Source organism: Amblyraja radiata, chromosome 18, assembly GCF_010909765.2.
Source record: "Amblyraja radiata isolate CabotCenter1 chromosome 18, sAmbRad1.1.pri, whole genome shotgun sequence".
Taxonomy (NCBI): Eukaryota; Metazoa; Chordata; class Chondrichthyes; order Rajiformes; family Rajidae; genus Amblyraja; species Amblyraja radiata.
Genome location: NC_045973.1, coordinates 23658830 through 23681467, shown reverse-complemented (window position 1 = coordinate 23681467; position 22638 = coordinate 23658830). Strand labels below are relative to the sequence as shown.

The 22638-nt window shown below is 41.5% G+C and overlaps 1 protein-coding gene across 1 annotated transcript in view; it reads left to right on the top strand.

Moving 5' to 3' along the window:
• tex264 (testis expressed 264, ER-phagy receptor) overlaps positions 1–22391 on the top strand; it is a 144963-nt gene extending 122572 nt beyond the window's left edge. The window contains exon 4 of the mRNA XM_033036852.1: positions 21894–22391. Coding sequence (XP_032892743.1) covers positions 21894–22183 — 290 coding nt within the window. The 3' untranslated portion in view covers positions 22184–22391. The remainder of the gene's footprint in view (positions 1–21893) is intronic.
• Positions 22392–22638: the final 247 nt, after the last annotated feature.

Below are 22638 nucleotides of genomic sequence, written 5' to 3'. Positions count from 1 at the left end.
ATTGTTACATCAAAAGAGCTGGATTAATATTGGAAGCAATGAATTTGCCAGTCAATAGAGAGAAGTGGGGAGAAGTGGCGACTATGTGGATAGCTGTTCCTCAGGTGTGGAATTGACCGGCTCTGCTGTAACTGTTCTGTGATTCAGAGGACACCAAGGATAACACCTAGTTCATTGAAATTTAGGATCTTTTTGTGTCCAAACAGAAGAGTGTTTATTATCATCTGAAGGGCAATGCCATAGACACTATGCTGGTCAGTAAAGTTTCATGGAAAACACTGGAATGGATTCAAAACTGGCTTACTGGTACAAGATAGAGGGTTGTGGTGGAAGGACAATATTAATGCTGGAGATCTGTGACCAAAGGAGTTTGGGGACCTCTATTGTATGTGATATAATATATTAATGACTTGGATTTAAATGTAAGTGAATTGGTTTGCAAGTTTGCAGATGACACCCAGATTGCTGGGGTCACAGACTGTGAGGAAGGCTGTTAAAGTATACAAATTGATACTGATCAGCAACAGAAATGAACAGGTGGAGTTTAATCCAAGCAAGTGTGGGGGGGTTGCATGTTGGAGGACAAATGTAAAGGAAAATAGAAAAATTAAAGGAGAACTTACCGTTTGAAGTTTGATCTTTATTTTATGAGAAGTTGAAGTGAGGGACTACGTGAAGAGCCCGCCAGCCCGCATGCGCGTCAATCTTCAGAGCAACTGTATGAAACCACAGACCACTTGCACGAACTTAAACTATAGAAAGATTAATAACTGTTGACTTACGAATGATCTTTATGAGATTCAGGATTGGGAGTGGAGGGCACGTAGTCCCTCACTTCAACTTCTCATAAAATAAAGATCAAACTTCAAACGGTAAGTTCTTGTTTAATCTTTCTATTTTATATCAAAGTCACGTGAGTGTCTACGTGAAGCCTTCAAAACTCTGTGGTTTCATGCAGTAAACCAATCTGTGTGTGAAACACTTAAACAAATAAACCATAAATGGTAGAAAAGACATGGGTTATTAACAACATGATGCTAACTTGCATACATGTCCACTGCCCTTAATCGGACCACAGTCCCAATTGGCTTTGAGTTAGACAATAACTCATGCAACACTGTTCAGAATTCTATCAGCAATCATCAAGGCATATTTAACCAAATTTTATAACTTCTGAAAGTGCACTATGTAAGCCTCCTGCTGTTGCAAGAAGATGCTCAAATGGGAATATCCATTCTATTGGCTGCTTTTGAGCCAGCCCCCTTGGAAGAGCGAGACTTGAAATTATTTGAATTCACACCCGCTATTAGCTGCTTACACTCTATTCATGTTGAGATGGTCTGCACCAGCAATCTCTTGAGAAAACTATTAAATAACAATGAAGAAGCTATCCTTCATCTCATAGGTACTAGCAAGCTCAGTGTACCTGTATATATAATAACACCCCCAATCTCCGATCTGGTGGGTATGCTGTAAACTCAAAATTGTACCCAACCATCCCCGTTTTGCTTTATGAGATCATTCCCATAACAAGCTACCCTCATGTCAGTTTTGACCCAGAAACCGAGCCGGAGATTAAAGACTGTGTTCTTTGTGTTGAAATCAGTTGCTAAAAGCATAATCAACTTCACAGATACTGCTCTCATTAGGAATACAGTAGATGAATATCTGCATAATAATTTACTGATACACATTCCACACTACTATGAGTCTAAGCTTTAGAGTGTTCTTATACAAGACACCCTGCATAACGTTAGTCAACAGTGGGTGAATAACCAATTTTGTAGATGATACAAATGTTGGTGGATTTCTGGATAATGCGGAAGTTTGTCTAAGGCTACAACGGTATATAAATCAGATGGAAAGTTGGGTAGGGCATTAATAGATGGGATTTAATCCTGACAAGTGTGAGGTTCTTGCACATTGAGATGACAAACAGAATGAATACAGTAAATGTGGAGCACCAAAGAATATTGATGAACAAAGGGAGCTTAGTGCCCACATCCATGGTCCTTTGAAAGTGGCAACACAGGTCGAGAGGGTGGTAAAAAAAGTATATCATATTCTTGCCTTCATAAGTTGGGGCACAGAATATAAACGTTGGGATGTTATATTGCAGGTTTACAAAACACTTGTTGAACTGGACGGAGTTATTGTCTACAGTTCTGGTCAGCAGTTTTAGGAGGGATATAGTTACAGCGGAGAAGTTGCAAAGCAGATTCACTGAGATGTTGCCTGGATTGGAGGATTTTAGTTATGGGGAAAGATCAAATAGGTTGGGCTTATTTTTCCGGGAACGCAGGAGGCTGAGAGGTGACCTGATTGAATTATATAAAGATTCAAGAAGCATAGAAAGAGTAGATATTCAGAATCTTTTTTCCCTGGTGGGTGTATCAAAATCAAGAGGGCATAGTTTAAAGATGAGAAGGAGTTCCAAAGAGGATTTCAAAGCAAAGTTTTTTGTCTACAGAGAGTGGTTCATATCAGGAACATACTGCCAGAGGAGGATGTAGATACAGTCACTATGTTCCAGAAACATTTAGATGGGCACTTAAATAGGCAAGATTTAGAAGGAGATTCAGTTTTGCAATTGAAAGCAGTTAGCATCCTGGAGTGATAGCTCATAGTGGGTGTATAAAAAAGAATGCATACACTAGTAGAACTGCCTGTTGGGAGCTGCCATGAGGTGAAATATCGTGTGGAGGGTAAGTGTAAAACTATGGCTTGAGAGGCTTCGGTGCAGAAGATGATGATGGGATAAGGTACAGTCTGATTTTTATTTATTTCTTTTGTAAATCTTCCTTTGTCTAGCACAGCAGAGATGACAGCTGGGGCTATGGTATGTGCCTCCTGCAGGATGTGGAAAGTCAGGGAAATTTCCAGTGTCCCTGAGGGCAACACCTGGAAGGTGCGTCCAGCTGCAGCTCCTTAAAGACCATGATAGGGAGCTGGAGCTGCAGCTGGATGAACCCAGGATCATCTGGGAGTCTGAGGGGGTCATAAGCAGAAGTTACAGTGAGGTGGTCATGCCTAGGGTACGGGCAGTAATGCTAGATATATGGCAAATGTAATTCAGCACTAAAAATGTAAGAGGAAAAATAACTTAGCAATCTCCCATCTTTAACATTTTCAAAGTGTTCCAACTTTATTTTGTATTCAAAACACTTAGAAAGTGTCATCATGATTGTAATGGCGTCAACCCTGAAAACCAATTTGTCCACAAATAGCTGTAAGATGGTTTGGTTACAACATAAATATTGACTAGAATTCCACCCTATGTCTTTTTTAAATATTGAGGCCCTTTACATTCAGACAAGTTGGGCAACTATTAAGCAATTTAAATGGATGCTGGTATAAGCCTTAGGAATAGCAAACAAGTTAAGTGTTTATGGGAGATACAAGAGACTGCAGATGCTGGAATCTTGATTAATAAACAAACTGTTGGTGGAACCCAGCAGGTTAGGCAGCATCTGTGGAGGGAAATGGACATACAATGTTTTGGGTTATAACCCCTCTTCAGACTGATGGAAGAATGGGGAAATAGCTGGTAGAAAGAGGTGAGGCGAAGGGGTGGTATAAGTACTGGCAAGTGATAGATGAATTCTGGTGAGGGGGGGTTTATTGGCAAATAAGTCCGGTAGGAAGAGATGGAAAGATAGTAACCAAGGCGGGTGATGGGTCACAGAGAAGCTGCAGCTGAGATTCAATAGGATAGTTTTGCAACAGAATAATATTAATTATACAATGATTAAGATGCTGTTCATTGCATCAGGGAAAATGAAAGTGTTCACAATTTTGAAACGATTTACACAGGCAAATAGAGAAAGCTCTAGGTAGTGGATGTAGAATTAGGAATAGCACTAGCCTTAAAAAGTGGATTGTTAGGAAAGGCTTATTTATACAGCGATCTATTAAAATACTAGGCATGGCCATTAAAACCAAGTAAATCAGCATTTAAAAGGAAGTTAGCAAAGTATTTAAAGAAGAAACATGTTAAATAGTAATAGGAGGCAGAGCAGGGGAATATGGTGAGTAAATTGTTCCCATGTGGAGCAAGCAATATAATTATATCATTACTCCTTCTAAATATTCTAGAGAAGGCCCTGTAATCATGCCTTTTGCATTTAGGAATAATTGAAGGAAGATTAATAATTTACCCATGAATAGCTAACAAGTTTTTTTAATGGTTGGTAAGTATCTTGGGTTACTTAGAAAGACGTGCAATGAGATCAGTGAGATGCTGAGAGTTAATCAGTGAAGCCAGGTGACCCTTTGTCAGACTAGATTCCAACCAAGTGGTGTCTAATTAAAAGATACTGGGCACTTGACCTCGGTCATTACCTATACTTCAATGTATCAATGAAGAAAGAACATCTGAATAATAGATGTGGTGACTGCAGAAATATATTAATACTAAGTTCACAATTTTGCATTAAAAATAAAAGTGTAGGAAAGAAGCTCTGCGTTATTCAGAGAGAGATATCATCAGACATGAGAAGTAATTTTAACATTTATTTTAGTCACAGATTGGCAAACATGGCAGATTTTCTTCACAGTAGGACATCAGTTTTATGACAACTCAGTAGGTTCATGGATACAGTTTCTAAGACAAGCTTTAAAAAAACTGTTTTTGTGGTTTATTTAAATTCCTGAGCTACGGTGGTAGGGTTTGAACTCAATGATCCGATAATGGCACAGTGCAGAAAGGTCACTGATATAAACATTATGAGGTACCCAAATGGAGAAGATAACCTAATTCTCATACTTAGGTTGTACAAAACTTCAGTGCTTCTCTACCCAGTTTTTCAACACATCCATTGGTGAACATTATGGCTCTAAAAAAAAGCCTGGAAAACAGCTTGGGGAGAAATTCAGATCATCAGACAATCAAAACTTTCTTAGAATTGAAAATGTATCTCATGGACGGCACTCTGAAAAAAACAAAAATAAAATTATTTTAAAAGATTTCATTTTGTTTGAATGTTCGTTTACGATTTTAAAAAATATTGTAGAGACAAAGAGAAAAATAGATGGTGCAACCAGGATGGATGATTTGCAACAAAACTTTCAAGAACTAAGTCTATACCCGTGGAGAAATGTAAGCTGGAGAGACGATTGAATATTCTGAAATAAATATGTGTGGAAGACATCATTAAATATTATAAATGAATTGTGATTAAATAGGACCATGTGCCTATATACAGAGAAGGAGGTAGACTCGTTGCTGCAAGTATTGAGCTTTAATTAGCTCCAGTGCAGCAGGTTATTAAATCAGGGAATAGTATGCTGCAGGTTTTTAAGTTGACAAGATCTCAAGGATAGCGGATGTTGAGAAGTACAAACTGATATAATTTCAGAGGACATTATCATCTTATTCCACTGTCAGAGGTACAAGGAATGAGATGACTGCTCTGTCAACCATGGAGGAGGGGAATCCATGGGCAAGGAGAAAATAAGATCTTTCAGCGACACCTGTGTAAAGGGTCATCAGCATAGATACAATGAAGATGGAGGAACTGGAAGGATATACAGTTCTGGATAGCTCTGAGTATCTGTGGGCTTATAATGACTATTGTAATATACAATTATTGGTGTTTGTTTATTATCATCACCTATACTGAGATGCAGTGAAAACATTGCTTGCTATTCAGGCAAATCATACTATCCATGAATACAATCGAGCCACATGCAAGTACAACAGGTAGTTGAAAAAGAAAAATACTAGAGTGCAGTAAATTGTGTTTCAGCATTATAGTATTACATCTACAGAGAAAGTGCGGATTTTAAAAAGTGCAAGAGCTGCAATAAGATAGGTAAGGAGATTGAGACTATACTTTGGCTAACAAGAGGTTTGTTTATTAGTCTAATGACAGTGGGGAAGAAGCTGTTCCTGAATCTGGTGCTGCATGTTTTGATATATTCGGCCCAATAGGGGAGAAGAGGGAATGATTAGAGTCAAAATGATTATGTTGTCTGAGGATGGAATAATTGCAGAGGAGGCCTGTTCGTGTGATGGATTGTGCTCATTCGCAATTCTCTGCAATTTTGTGCAGATGTTATTCACCAGGATGTTGCCTGGAATGGAGGGGTGCATATATAAAGATAGATTAAATGATGGAACACTCATCAATCAGGCAACACTGGAGTGCGAAATGGTCACCTCTTTAGATGGAAGATTTTTTGATCTTCAGTTACCATGAGCATGTGGATGTTCATGCAGTCACTCTCCTGGCTGGCTGAGACATCTTGCATCTGATGATCAGCATGGTTCGCTAGTCCTGTGCTGGTGGTGCCTCACCTGCCAGCTACACCAACTGGTGCTGCACTGATCTTCTTTACTCTTCGTTAAGCCATACTTTGTGGCCCAACTTGGTAATGAACGCGAGTGAGGGATATGTTGTGCTATGAGATTATAGATTGCAGGTGATGACCCACATAATTTAGTGGATGACCAACTCTGAGCCACTAGTGGTAATGAAGTGATTCCACCTCCTTTGATAAGAGGTGGAATCACACAACAGAATGAGGATGAGGTCAAGCTCACCATTTACTCCAGCTGAGTCTGGCAGCGATGTCCTTTGACACTGAATCAGCACTATCAGTATCATTGCAGCCAATCCATTCTCAGTGATGGACACTAAACTAACACTCAGCACCTCTACCCTCTCTCATCTAAGTGGGGCAATAAATAGTGGTCAGAAAACGTTGCCCCATAGTTGGTGCCGGGGATCTCTCTCAGTCCATTGTTAATATTGAAGATTCGTTAGCAATCAGACTTTGAACCGTACCACTGTGTCCAGTGGGTTAGGAAGATTTAGAAGATCATCTGTATGATATGACTATGAAGACAAGTATGGCAGGCTCATTTCCAATTCTTTCCCACTTCTGGCCCAATTCCAAGGAGTTGAATAGGGAGGACATTACAGGTTGATTGTCTAATTTATTGCAGAGGGAAATCCAATTTAATTCATATTATTTACTTTATAGTCACAATTTCATAGACAATTAAGTGTCAACTGGGTTGTTGTGGGTTGAAGTCACATACAGGCCAGAACAGGTAAAGGTAGTACATTTCCTTCATTAACTATCAGGGTGAGACAGATATTTTTTAATAATCTAGACTATTATGGTCACCATTACTGGGGCTAGTCACCCCCCACCCTCCTCCCACCTCCTCCCTCCTGATATTTGTGAATTTAAATCCTCTGCTGTTCTGGTAGTATTTAGCCTTTCATCTTCAGATCAGTATTCCAGACGTGTGGAATGTTAGTCCAGCTACATTAGGACTATATTACTGTGCACGAGCATGATGTCAACACTATTTTGTTTGATTTTATGGTTTTCCCGACAAATTTTCCTCAACAACAGTGGACCTTCCTCTGACAAAGTTACGGTTCACATGGGATCACTGTTATTCAATAGATGTGTAATTTATCTCATTCAAAATTAAGACCATTTGGAAGTCAAGAAATACATTTGCAGTACACGTTTTAGATCTGAGAGTATAGTTTTGCTTTCTCAAGCACTTCCAGTAAGTATCATGCAGTGCCTGACAGGTGTAGTTTGGTTGCTGTCTTTATAGTTCAGAAAAATCATGCATTTAAACATTAAGAAACAAAACCATTGAGTCGAAATGTTACCACAAAGAGGACAGTATGTCAGTGTGTCTCAGTAAAATCTGATGGTCTGCGACAACTGCTGGAGAAAGGGTGTTTGAAATGACAAAGAGATGGTGCACTGAATGTCAAGGCAACAAGCTGTCCTGTTTTTGCTATTGACAAAAGATTACCCGCCAGGGGTTTGGAGGATACTTACATGAGTGTATCCCGAGGCTGTTTGTGCATCTACCCATCAGTGCAGTGCTGGATATAAACCCCATGAGCGTATAGAATGCAGATCTTACAAACTAGGAAGCAATGAGCAGTGGACTGACTCTCAGTCACCTTCACCTAGTGTTTCATCAATGCTTTGTCCTTTTTCGAGAATATTTACAGCAGCACTACCTGGAACAAATTACCAAGCACAACACTCGGCCACAGAAGAAGAATCTTGAATCATTGGAAGCCACACGCATCACCTTATGGTGGGTGGAAGATTCCAACCTTCACGTGGTTCACCCTGTTTCGACGAATGCAATCAACCCGGCATGCACAATCAAATAAGATCAAATATAACAAGTTGGCCTACAACTTTAGGCTGTGCACGCCATACGCAAGAAGAAGAAGAAGACGACCTTATGGTGAAGCCCACCTTTACACATAACTCCTTAAACAGGTCCTTTGGAAGTTCTGCCCATACTGTTCACTGAGGGTTAATACCAGGCCGGCCATACTGATATATGCAGCTGCCTGAGTATCCTGCACATCACTTCTCCATGCTACAGTAATGCAGTATGCTTATTTGCGTGGACCAAGTCATGTCTACTTCACAAATAGGGCCTGACCTGTCTGTAAATCTGCCAGGTGTTATTTTGAACTTAAAGAATACACGATGGCACTGGAATCGTGACGACTCCTCTGTGCGACTTCAGTGTAATCGAGTACACTTACACTCTTGTACTTCGGTATGATTATGCTTATGTACAGTAAGATTTTCATTGATTTGTATGCAAAAGAATTTCACTGTACCTAGGTGCCTGAGACATTAAACAGCCATTTGAACCAATGAACTGTTAAAGCAGTAAGAAGCAAGTTTGAGCTTTACTTTAGCAGACAGGTAAATATGAGTTGCTGTGAAAAGGACACAAAGTGCTTGACCACAGTTTGCTCACCCTGCTCTACGAAAGATGTTGTTAAGATGGAAAGTGTGCACAGAAGATTTACGAGGACATTTCCAGGACCTGAGGTCCTGAGCTATAAGGGGAAGTTGGGCGAGCTAGGACTGTATTCCTTGGAGTGAAGGAGGATGAGAGGTCATCTTATAGAGGTGTCTAAGATCATGAGGGCAATAGATAGGATAGATGCACAGAGTCTGTTACCCAGAGTAGGGGAATCAATAATCATATGACATAGGTTTCCCCCCCTGAGAGGGGAAAGATCTAATTGGAATCTGAAGGGCAATATTCTCACACAGATGGTGTGGTGGTTATATGGAATGAGCTGCTGCAGGAATTAGTTGAGGTAGAAACTATAATAACATTTAAAAGACATTTAGACAGGTACATGGATAGGAAAGGTTCAGAGGGATATAGGCCGACTACAGGCAGGTGGGACTAGTGTAGATGAGACACCTTGGTCAGCATGGGCAAGCTGTTTCCATGCTGGTTCACTCTGACTCTATCGGGAACAATGGTTGCAGTAGATTAGGTTAGAGGACGTGCATGTAAATCTCTGTCTCCACTTGGAACGACTGAATGGAGTTGTGGGAGGATGTATAAGAACAGGTGTTACATCTCCTGCAGTTTCAGGGAAAAGTACATGGGTAGTGTGTGGTCTGGAAGGGAAGGGATTAGTGAACCAAGGAGTTACGGAGGGAGCGGTCGTTGAGGAAAGGCGGAAAGGGGTGGAAGTGGGAAGTTGTAACGGGTGGTGAGATGACAGAAATGTCAGAGAATTATGTGTTGGATGCAGAGCCTGATGCAGTGAAAGGTGAGGACTAGAAATTCTGTTCTCGTTGCATTGATGGAGAGGGAGCGAGAACAGAACTCTGGGACACAGAAGAGATGCGGGTGAGGGCTTGGATAGAGTGATGTGAAGAGGATGTTTCTACTAGTGGGAGACTATAGGACTAAAGGTCACAGCCTCAGAATTAAGGGACTTTTTTTTTAGGAAGGAGATGAGGAGGAATGTCTTTAGTCAGAGAGTGGTGAATCTGTCAGTGGATATATTTAAGGCAGAGAGATAGATTCTTGATTGATATGGGTGTCAGAGGTTATGGGGAGCTGAGTGTTTCCAGCATTGTGGTTATTCCAGCATTCCATAATGGGGTTAAGAGGGAGAAATAGATCAGCCATGATTGAATGGCAGAATAGATTTCATAGGTCGAATGGCCTCATTCTATTCCTATCACTGATGATCTTATGATCTTAGTGCTGGCTGTGGGAGGTTGGCCTTGTCACATACTTGGTCTGTCTGAAGGAGGTGTAAAAAGAGTCAAGAGTGTTTAATTGTCATTTGAACTGAAAGCGAAACAATGATTTTTTTACTTGCAACATTTGTTAACAAAACAATCGTAGATAACATGATGAACAAAAAAATGCACAATAAATTAAACAAAAACATGATTTTTTGCCCCATAAAACCCTAAGTCCCTAGCGAGCTGTATGAGACAAAATGCTCAACCTGTGTAATACAAAACACACCAGGTACTCTCAGAGACTGAAATTAATAAAAGAATACCATAAATACCCAACAGGTCAGGCAGTAGGTGTGAACAGAGAAGATATCTCTGCCTGTTGATGCCACTCAATCTGATGAATATTTCCAGAATTTTCCAGTATTATTGCTTCCCCGTCAATTTTCCCATCACTGTGCCATGTTGCAAATCCCACCTAGATTATCTTGGACAGGACTAGTGTGTGACCTTGTCCTCCAGGAATCTGGCATATTTTCTACTCTAACTGCAACCTGTTGTGTCACATAAGGAGCACGTCTCAATGAGCAACAATTGGCTGCTGCCTCAGTGTGGGAGCATGACCCTGAGGGGATGGGGACTGCAGTGCGATTGGGAGCGCTGGTTGCTGTACAGGTGCTACCTTCTCTGATTCCTTTGTGGTAAGGACAGAATGGTGAGCATTATGGTAATGGTAATGGCAGGTTTCCGTCGATGTATGCCACACAGTTGTGTTCAATCTATGTATTGAGGGAGAGTTATGTAACTAGCTATGAGGTGAAGCAGTGATAGAGAGGCTTACAGAGATACAGCCCACTCTCCACACTGACCATCAACCACCTTTCTACACTTACCCTGCATTAATCCCAACGTTATGTCCACATATCCTCATCACCATCACCCCTCCTCCGCCCCCAATTTTTCCCATTTACTTTGCACAACTTGCAGTGGCCATTTAACATATCAACCTGCACATCTTTGGGATGCATATGGAAACCAGAGCACCCAGAGGAAACCCATGCAATCACAGGAAGAATGTACAAACTCCATACACGCAGCATCTGAGGTCAGGATTGAGTCTAGATCTCTGGCACCGTGAGGATGCTGGCCCTGCCAACAGTGTCACTGCATTGATATACAAAACTCCCAAACACACATGGCAGTAATTTGCCAGTTCCCCAATTCTGAAAGCACTTAACCTGAACAAACTGATGGCAGGAATAAGATCCTTCCTTATGCGTAGGTGTTCTTCACCCAGGACATGACATTAGCATTAGTAAGCATTAACATTAGGAAGCATTAACATTAGGAAGACACCATTAGTTATGAATAAAAGGTTAAATAACTTATCGATGTGGTGCTGTACTACTACAATGACTCCCCCCTCAGTTCTTTATGAGAGCAGCAAACATATCTCACACAGAAATATTCAATTGATGCTATTTTATTATTGAAGCTTTTGATGTTTCAAAGAAGCTTTTATTGCAAGGTTTACTATTTAATTGTACAATATGCTGGTAAACTTGATAATGTCACAACATATGTTCAGTTTATATTGCAGTATTTTATTGGCTGCCTTCATTTGTTTCTTTGTTTATCCATCTGCTTGTGTGTATCCACGGATATTAATTTATCTCAGTAAGTTGTATGTCACCTCAATATTGTCCATGCAATCCATTCAGATATCGGTGAAGAATGATGGCATCATAATGATGCCTTCTTGACCAAAATGGTAGAGTTCATGTTTAACAAAGGAATATGTTTGGAAATTCTGAAGTGCTTGCTCAGTAAATGATTCCTTCATAAGGACACTGCCAATAAAATAGTCCATTCTATGAGCCTACTTCTCAAAGTAACCAATCTTATTGAGCAATCATTTCTGATTGCAATAAGAAATCAGCGTTGTCGATCACTTTTCCTACCATCACTTGAACGGCAGTTATTGCGACCTGCTACCTCTATAGACAGTGCAACGAAGACACGAGATAGTGTCTCTTTGCTGGAATCTGCCCCCAAAAAAAACTGTTGGAGGAACACAGCAAGCTAGGCAGCATCTGTAGAGGGAAATGGAATGTCGACAGTTTGGGTCAAGGCTTTAAATCTGGACTCAATCCATTGTCCATTTCCCTCCGCAAACCTGCTGAGTTCCTCCCACAGTTTGTTTTTTGTTCCAAATGCAGTACAATGCACCGCAGTATATTTGTAATGAATCCTTATCTCTTTGGGTCACATGAGCTTCATGCTCCGCTTCTGCCTTCTTTCAGAATTGGTTTGTTTTGGCTCACAATCAACCCATTTGATCAAATGTTGTTTAATTAGTTTGGGAGCTGAGGTATATTTGCTTTGTCAATGACCACATCTAATGCAAGTTATTTTCATTGCTGAATCCATGCCTCAGTGTCACTCCCCACATACCATTTATTGAATACATACTGTATAAACCACTATTTCCTGCCCTCTCCAATCCAGTGATCTTGATCTGCTGAACCTTGTTTAGATATAAAACCAGGTCAAAACCATGTTAAAAAATCAGGTCAATTCCTCAAAAGCATCTCCTTTCCAAAAATGTAAAGTTAAGTAGTTTATAAAAAGCACATTGTTCTTTCAAAGCAGTATAGTAAAGATAAAGTCAGCAGTGTGCATAATGATCAGATTAAATTACTATAATTTAGATGCATAACACAGGAGGGAGCGTTCTCTCCAACGTTGTTTTGGATCAATTCCAAAGTGTGATGTATTTTATGCTGGTAAAGGATATGTTTTCAGGACAATGGGAATGAGCAGTGGACCAGGAACTGCTTGGCTACCTGTTCCACAGACACAGCACAGCCGAAACGACATTTGCTGTTGCACACAGCATAAATGCCATACTTCACTAGATCAAATACTACCCATGGGTTAAATACTGCCTAATACCCCAAGGTAGGAATCAGCGCCTAACTGCAGGGACATATTAATTGCACTTCTCACACCAACCATCCTGTGCGACTAATTTAAACACTAGAAAGATTTATGTTATGTGGTTACACTCTTTAAACCCTGGATTGAGATTACTGAACCAATTTTTCTTTTACACCATCTGAAACAAGACCTCTTGTCTCAGTGTAGTCAAAGGTTAGTTCTCTAACCCATCATGATTTTCTTTGCTTAATTTGTGCCAGCGATATGACTGTACAACATCCTAATTCCATACATTTAGCACTACATATGCGTGTGAGGAGTGTGACACTTATCCCACTGCATAAATGATGCACCATATGGGCATCTAAGAAATGCTGTGACTTATTTTAACCCTTGCTCTGCTAAACTGAAATCTAAGTTACAGCATTATTATGATTAGCATTTTACACCTTATCCCTGTTACACATCCTTCCTCATCTCTCTTCTAAAGGTAAACACCCTTTCATTCTGAGGATGGGTCCTCCGGTCCTAGACTCTCCCACTTGTGGAAATCCTCTCCACGTCCAATATAGCCAGGCCTTTCATTATTCGGTAAATTTCGAAAGAAGTCAAGCAGATTGTGGGCGCAGCTGTAGAGTTGCTGCCTTACAGCGCCACTGACCCAGGGTTGATTCTGACTACGGGTGCTGTCTGTACATAGTTTGTACGATGTCCCCATGACCCACGTGGGTTTTCTCCGGGTACTCCGGTTTCCTCAAACACTCCGCAGATGTGCAGGTTTGTAGATTAATTGGCTTGGTAAAAAATTATAAATTGGCACTAGTGTGTGTAAGATAGTGTTAGTGTGCGGGTATCACTGGTTGGCGTAGACTGGGCGGGCCGAAGGGCCTGTTTCCACTCTGTATCTCTAAACTAAACTAAACTAAATAAGTCGGGTATTCGTATCCAGGGCAGTGTGGGAGGAGGAAATGTTGGGAAGACAATTCCGGAGCATCATTCAGAACTAATCCACTTGGATTTTATTGTCTCTGTTCACTGTTTTTTTTCCCAGTGTTTATCATTTCATCCTTCTCCAGATTAAATGTTGTCAGACACCTGCCTACCCAAATACACTGCCCATCTCTGACAACTCGCAATGTATTACCATCCTCCGCCACCACCACCCCTACAAGCTTTGTGTCTTCTACTCATATGGGAATGCACACCTATTCCGAATTGTTAATATGCAATGAAAGGTAACAGCCCTAGACATTTCTATTAAATGCCATCTTCAAAAAGCAATTCTCTCTGCTTTTGGCTTTAAGCCAATTTCTGTTAGATACAGATAATGACCCTTTAAATCCATGGGCTTTAGTTTTGCTCACCAGCCTTTTATGTGTAAATATATTAACCGTCTTCTAAAAATCCACGTAGTTGACATTCATTGCATTTCCCTGATTAACTGTCTCTGATATTTCATCATATAGCTCTGTCAGCTTAGTTAATCATTTGGTGGGCCGAATGGCCTATTTCCAATCTGCATCACTCCATGGCCTTACTTCCAAAATACAGAGAAATACAAGCTATTTTTGTTATTGTTAAGGACCTCAACAATGCTGAAGATGTCTCCCCAATATTTTTTCCCTTTGAGTCCACTCAATCAGTACTATTACCTTCCATTTAGGTTTGATTTACTGCTCATGGCCAAGTGCATGAGATGACATGGTCCCATATCAGAGGACCAGTGTGCATTAGCAGTGCCAAGCATGCGTCACACGATTACTCACATCAGTGGCAAATGTGAGTAGGCACAACCTCCACACAAATGCTCACAATCCACACTCACGAGAGAGAGAGAGAGAGAGAGAGAGAGAGAGAGAGAGAGAGAGAGAGAGAGAGAGAGAGAGAGAGGGAGAGAGGGAGAGAGGGAGAGAGGGAGAGAGGGAGAGAGGGAGAGAGGGAGAGAGGGAGAGAGGGAGAGAGGGAGAGAGGGAGAGAGGGAGAGAGGGAGAGAGGGACTGTTTTGATTCTTGCTGGGAATACAATGCATTCAAAGGGATTTTTTTCTTGCTTCCTCTAACAAAATGATAGAAAGACTGAAAGATAGAACACCTATTAATTTTTTTCAGAGAAATTGTCACTCTTATCAGGATCAAGTTCAATCAGTGGCACTGAATATTTTATGCAACAACTACATCATGACATTTTGAAGAAAACCCTACATGTTTGTCTAGGATTGTTTCTTAATGGCCTGCGCAATTGTGGCTGCGATCTACCCGCTGGTCTTTCTGTAATGCGACAATCTACAGGCACAAAGAACTGTCGGGGGGCATGACTAATGGCTCAAAACATTCACTCTGCGATCCATGCAGCTTTAATGAGAGGAAGTTTATCAGCACGAAGGGACGTATACTGGGGTCCTAAACCCTGCAGAGTGCCCGTGGTGTTCAGTCAGCCGAGGGGTCATTAGCGACTTCCACTTCCTTTAGTACCGACTCTTTCAAAGCCTTTGGTGGAAATGAGGATGAGCAATGGCAAGATACATATGCAGGCACTAGTACCTGCAGAGAACTGTACACAGAGGCAATGTATAAAATATAACAATAGTGGTCCCAGTGATATCAGTTCAATCTATGACAAGCTTCTAGTCATCTGACTCGTGTGGCCCTGATCAGTAAACATCAGCAGCCGTTTCATTAAGAGGAAAATTACCATGTCTTCATCTGACTTTCTAGTAGTCATCATTGAACAGGAGTTACTTACTGGCAAGCCATCAGATTACATTACCCCATCCTCTTTAGGGATGCTGAGCATTCCAAATTTGTCCCTCTCACATGTACAGTAGAATTTGGGGTCCAAGTCCATAGCTCCCAGAAAGTGAACACATCAGTAGGTAAAATGGTAAAGGAGGTGTATGGTATGCTTGATTTTATCAACCAACACATTGAGTTTAAGAACAGGAGGTCATGTTGCAAATTTATACCACTTTGGCTAGGCCGCATTTAGTCATTGTGTGCAGTTCTGGATAGCCCATTACAGTAAGAATGTGGAGGCTTTGGAGAAGCTGCAGAAAAGGTTTACCAGGATGTTAAAACAAGGAACTGCAGATGCTGGTTTACAAAACGTGACATAGGTGCTGGAGTAACTCAGCGTGTCAGGCAGATGAATAACTCAGGCAACCTACTCAGTTACTCCAGCACTTTGTGCCAATATTTTTTACCAGAATGCTGCCTGGATTACAGCAGTCCGGAGAGATTGGACAGGCTTGGATTTTTTCTCTCTGAAGTGTTGATGGTTGAAGGAAGCCCTGATAGAAGTATGCAGAATTTATGAAGGGAAGATAGGGTGGACAGTGAAGAATCGTTCTCTCAAGGCAGAATGTCAAAGACTAAATGGCAAAGCTTATGATCAAAGGGGGAAAGTTTAAAGGAGATGTGTGGGGCAGGTTTTTTACACAAAGGGTGCTGGGTGCCTGGAATGTGCTGCCAGGGATGGTGGTGGAAGCAAATACGATAGTGCCGTTTAATGGGGCTTTTAGATAGACACTTGGATATGCAGGGAATGGAATGATATCGATCACAAATAGAGGGAATTAGTTTAACTTGGCAAGATGGACAGCACAGACATTATGAGCTGACGGGCCTGCTCCTGCGATGCACAGTTCTATGCGATGTTACTAATACACCACACTCCCTATTACAGACAGTCTGATGAATCAGGCTGTATGACTACCAGCTGGAGGACAGCTGAGCCTCAGCGGTAGCAATCTCACCTCTGAGTCAGAAAATGGTGCTTCAAGTCCCCAGTTGAGAAAAATGATCGCATAATCCAATCCTGGTAACTGAAAAGAAATAAATTACTGATGCTGCTAGGTTGAAATGAAAACAGAAAATGCTGCAAATATACAATGAGATTGGGATATTGCTGAGTGCAAATTTACTTCAATATATTTAACTTTACAGTAATAAAGAGCTGTAAAGCAATTTGCAACATAATGGGAGGCATATTTTTGCAGTGAGTTGAGTTACTGCCTCACAGTGCCAGAAGCCCCCAGTTCAAGTCTGTACATGCGCTTTCCTCCAGGTGCTCTGGTTTCTTCTACTTCCCAAAGATTTACTGGTTGGAGGATTAATTGGTTGCTGTAAATTGACCCTAATGTATGGGTGTGTGGTAGAATCTAGGGGAACGTTGGTGGGAATGTGGGGAGAAATAAAACGTGGGGAGAATGAGAGTGGGGAGAATGTCACTATTAGAGAGATGCTATGCCCAATATATCAAAATACAATTCTGTTAAAACAAAATGGTAGAATTAGTACAGAGATAAATGCCGATAAACCAACAACGTCGGAATGCAGTGCACACAGTAAGAGAAGGCCTTCAGGTCCTGGGGCCCAGAGACATGGACACCCCCCCCCCCCCCCCCCCCCCCGCACTGAAGCTGACAGTATATTCTCTCCCAGGACCCTGATTGACCTATGCATCCTTCTGCATGTGAATCACATCCACATTCACTGAGACCCACCAGCAGGGAAACGTCATGGGCACAATGGACTCCCCCATAATTGCCACTAGTAGACAATACAACAACTTTGATTTGGGATTTCACAACTAGGTGAGAGTGCCTGTGCTGGGTATTGGCAATGCACGGCACCTTGCGTGGCTACAAACATAGCTGCCTCAGGAAACAAATATGTCACTTAATTGCTGAGATCAGGACATTCAAAAGAGGCCAGACATGAACGCCTAAGCTCAAAAATAAATGCGTGAGATAAATACACCCTCCCTTCCCAAGTAAACTATACCCATAATAAGGATATGACAGAAATGTCATACTTCTACTGATGTAAGACCTTTCAAAACTGCATCCAATATGCTAACTGTTGCAGTTATTACATATAATTAATCATTATTAAAGTGCTTATGCTCTTGTTTTATCTAGTGGTATTGATTGCACCCTCTTCGCAATACCAATTAAATCCTCTGAGCATTCTATTTAATTTCTGTGCAGTCTAACTAGAAACACAGGCAGTAATTACATCCCTGGCATTGAGGATTGACTGCTCTAATAGTGGGATTCATAACTTCGCCAAGGAAGGGAAGCAGAGGATGAGTCTTTTGACCTGAATAAACATTGGAGATAAAGAACCACAGCACAATTACGTTTGTAACACAAACCGTTTTAAATTGGAGAGGTAGGGAAATTAAAACCAGAAGATCAAAACAGAAAATTCACTGCAACAAGGCAAAAGGCAGTTACATATCTCCTAGATATCCATTCTTGGATTCCACACGTTTACTTATCTTTGTATGTATGTGTGTATGCATGATGTATGTGCCACATCTATTTTTTTTTGTTGAAAATCTGTGTAGCCTAACCCGAGCCCTTTTGCTTAGGATTACTTTAAGGTAAACTATTTTATCTCCCCCGTGATGGTAACTATACAGTTCCAGGACTTAGAAATGACAAAGAAGAAGCATCCTTTGAGAAGGATATGCTCATTTGATGAGAAATAAAATAATTCCTGTTTGTATTTGATGTCCAGTCTGAAAGGAAAGTTTATATCACTGATCAATATCCTCGTCAAGTTCCAAGTGTAATGCAGTGCATGTCTCACATCTCCCTACTAAAGGCCTTCATGAGCTCACTGTAATATCACCAGGACAAGGTCAACCCATGCCTTCAGTGGATCCAATCAGTCCAGAACTCACTATACACCATATAACATGTACACCAGTGTAAGACACATTATGTCTGATCAGCCACTTACTGTAGCTTCAATTCTACTAAAGAAGACAGTTATTTTTGAGTGGAACATGAATGCCTCCAGAATTTTTGACCACTGATCTTTGACCACTAGCCTTTTTCTCCTTCAACTCTTGTATCTGATGTCGTTTCCATTGCTGACTCCATAATGGCACCATTAATGAAAGGACACGGGTTGGCTCCAGCAACGTCTGGTCTCAGATCTCAGTGCTGCTGAACATTAATACTGCAGTAGCCAATGAACCAAATACTATTGGCTTGCTGTGCAGCCAACATTTACCAAACCCCAAACATGTGTATTTTCTGGCCTCACGCCACATCATTAATATGTGCACCTCATTCACCTCCCTTGAGTACCTCATGTACCCAGTGTGATACAACCAGTGCTTGTCCATTCTGCTCATTGTCTCTCAGTGGAAGCCGGGTTACAAGTCCTCCCCATGTCATGCAGGGCTCTATTCCTGTGAACTGTTTGAAAGTCTGAATTGCAGCTGCGAGCTGAGTTTCCACCCAGCAGGAAATGCCTGCAACCCTGCAGCAGCCAACAAATACACCACGCAGCTCTCCCTAACACCCGCTCAAACGTGCGGGCTGTATACAAGTCAGACATTCATGAGCTGGGGAGGATCTATAGATGGTCAAAAAATAAATTGCTGCAGATGCTGGAAATCTGAGATTAAAAAAAGAAAAAGCTGGAAACACTCAGCAGGGCAGTCAGTGACTTTGGGGAGAGACAGACTTTCAGGCACATGACCTTTCATTCTGACTGCTCCGAGAGAAGCGAATTCACAAGGAAGACCGCTGAAGTGTACGAGAGTGGGTTATTAAAGTGTTTGTTGTACCTATTGTATTGTTGGTTTGTATACTTGGCATGTGTTGGCATTTATTTTATCTAGTGACGAAGCACATGCCGTGGTGGTAAGCCAAAGCAAGTAGTACAATATGTACTTTTGGGGAAGAGCAAAGTAGGATTGTGAAGTTACGTGAGCCAGTCACAGACAAGTCTGGCCACCAAGAGGATGTCCCCATTGTCCACTCATCATCTTCTTCTCCTCTTTTATCTTCCTTCCCTTCCTCTTGCACAGCCAGTTAGTAAGGTTGTGTAATATAGAGCAGGCTACAAAACTGTGCAGAATTACTGTTGTCACCTGCTCTATCAGATCACATTCATTGCCTTTATGTTGCCCTTGTGTATCTCAGTTTTGCACCAGCAACTGTGTGGCTAAAGGACAACCCTTGATACCCAGTAGCCATGCTTGTCCGTTTCTCATATATGGACAGCAGTGACAGCTGCAGAATGTGACTTACACAACAGCTGGTTGAAGTGGAGTCCCTTTCCATTATGGTACATTCGTCAAGTTGAAGACTGCACCCAGAAACTGGGTGACCAGCACTTGTTGCGCACAAAGTGAGTGCGGCATATGGTGGTATTACCAATCTGAAGCCCCAGAAATATAGCTTTAAGAATCGTTATCAGGGTTATCTCTCATTTAAGAATATTCAATTCTGACTCTGGTTACCAGTCTTTCCCAGACAGATACATTCCCACCCTGACCCACAAGGTGTTGGGCGACAGCATGGTAACTGTAAACAGGTTTGGACACGGCATCAAGAGGGAATGGGGAATGCAAGAGTTTAGGTAACAATCCCAAGCCCCATGACCACCAGCAGGATCAGACTAACACAGACAAAGGTCACACACCCCTCAATATTTACAGTGTGCGCTGATTACACTGAGTCTTAATAAAAACTGCAGAGAATGTTGTTCCATATAAAACTAGTCACTGGGTCACTTTAGCAAGGTACACTGCTCACTTATTGTGAACCGTGACCTTTTACAACCAATTTCTGCTGTCATGTCACATGATCCAAGCCAGCAGGAAACTCCAAAACAGGAGTTGGTGGGTTTGGTGTCCAAGGAGGAGCGAAGCTGGGCGTAACAGCGAGACTGCACTCAGATCCCTGTTGTCCCTGAGAGGCAGCATCCTCTCCACATGTGGCAAGAGACATTAACTCCAACACCTGCCCTTTAACAACCAGCGCCTGCTCTTTAATAGTAATAACTACAATTTATATCAATACCTAACCTTCAACACTAGCATCTGTCCTTCAGTATGAATAACCTGCCGTATAACACTAATATTTAGCATTTAGTATCATTATCTGACATTGAATACCAATCTCTGTCATTTAATATCAATACCTGCCATTGCAAAAATGATCCAATGTACTTTATGAAAAGTACACAAATTTGCAGAGGGAGGAGGCAGAAAGGGTTGAGGATGGGAAGTGACTGTGGGAGGCAACACATTAAAGGTGGTGAAAATGTTGGCTAATGTGTTAGATTCCAAGGATAGTGGGGTAAAAGGTAAGGACATGGGAACTTTATCCTTTTTCTGTCTGGGTGACGGGGGAGAGAGCAGACTACAGGACAAGGGGGAGAGAGCAGACTACAGGACAAGGGGGAGAGAGCAGACTACAGGACAAAGCGGAGGCGCGGGTGAGGGATCCATCTATGACAAAAGGAGGGAAACTATGTTTACTAAAGAAAGAGGACATTTCAGATGTCCTAGAATTGATGGCCTCATCTTGGGAGCAAATGTGGCAGAAATGAAGAAATTGAGATTAGGGGATAGTATATTTGCAAGAGGCAGGGTGGGAGGAGGTGTAGTCCAGATATCTGTGGGAGTTGCTGAGTTTGTGGTAGACGTCAGTTGATAGCCTATACTCTGTGATGGAGACAGATAGATCAAGAAAGGGGAGAGAGGTATCAGAGTTAGTCAAGTGAATTTGAGGACAGGTGAATGTTTGTGGTACGGATGCAGGGGGCAGCTCCAATACAGTCGTCGATGCATCACATTCCCATCAAGACCCTACACAACAGGGGGCAATTCACCATGTGCAACTTGAGACGTGGGAGGAAATCGGAGTGTAATGGGTGAAAATCTGCATGGTCACCGAGGAAACATGCAAATACCTCCAGCAGCCGAGGTCAGGATTGAAGCCAGGATGCTGATACGGAGGCAGAGGCTCCGTCTGTTACGCCACTGTTAGATCTGATGTGCGGCAGGTTCCCTGTCACCACGAGTTGGATGGAGTTCATTACCTCATGATTTCTTAAGCTGCATGTTGATGATGTTGTTGTATTTTTGATATTTATCTTGCTCAAGCTTTGCTCTTTCTTTTACCACAAGTGCAGATTCATTCAGTGACAGCAGCTCGGTGACTTACGAGGCCTACAGAGAGAGCAGGGAGACCTCTCTGACACTGCCTGTCACCCCTGCTCCAACCAAGACGGAGATGGAGGACAGCGATAGGAGTGAGTCAATAGCGAGCAGCTCATCCTTCGAGGACATCGAGTTGGAAATACGTGGTGTCGGGGAACGGCCCAACATCTCTCCGATTGCCGATCCAGAAGGCAAAAAGAAACCAGGTCAACTAACAAACACAAAAAGACATTTAGATATCAGAAGAATAGAGGAAGAATAAATTGGATTAAGAATACTTCTTGATTCAATTGAAAACTTCTACTGTACCATACTCATGAAAGCTTGCTGCAATATTAGAGAAATGGCTTAAAATTATGGTTGGCATTTGATTAGAGATGTAAACGTATCAGAGTACATGCAAATACTGTATTGTGAGCTTGAGTATTATTAACTTTAAATAAATTCAAATAATTTGCTTTTTGCAATTACAAAAGCTTTAGGTTTATGTATGTCCCAATTCCAATGTTTGGATTTAGAGTTTCTTAACTTTCTCACACATGGAAGTGAGAAAAGGTCAATTTGGTTAGTCCTGTTTGATTGACAGGCTTATTTTCTGAAATTTTTCGATTGGATATCTCAAGGTTGAGGCTTGGAAAGGCATGTCTGACTGCCATGAAAATAGAGTTTCAGAAAATTCCTGTTTCTCTTTCAATGACATGAATCTCAACACACTAA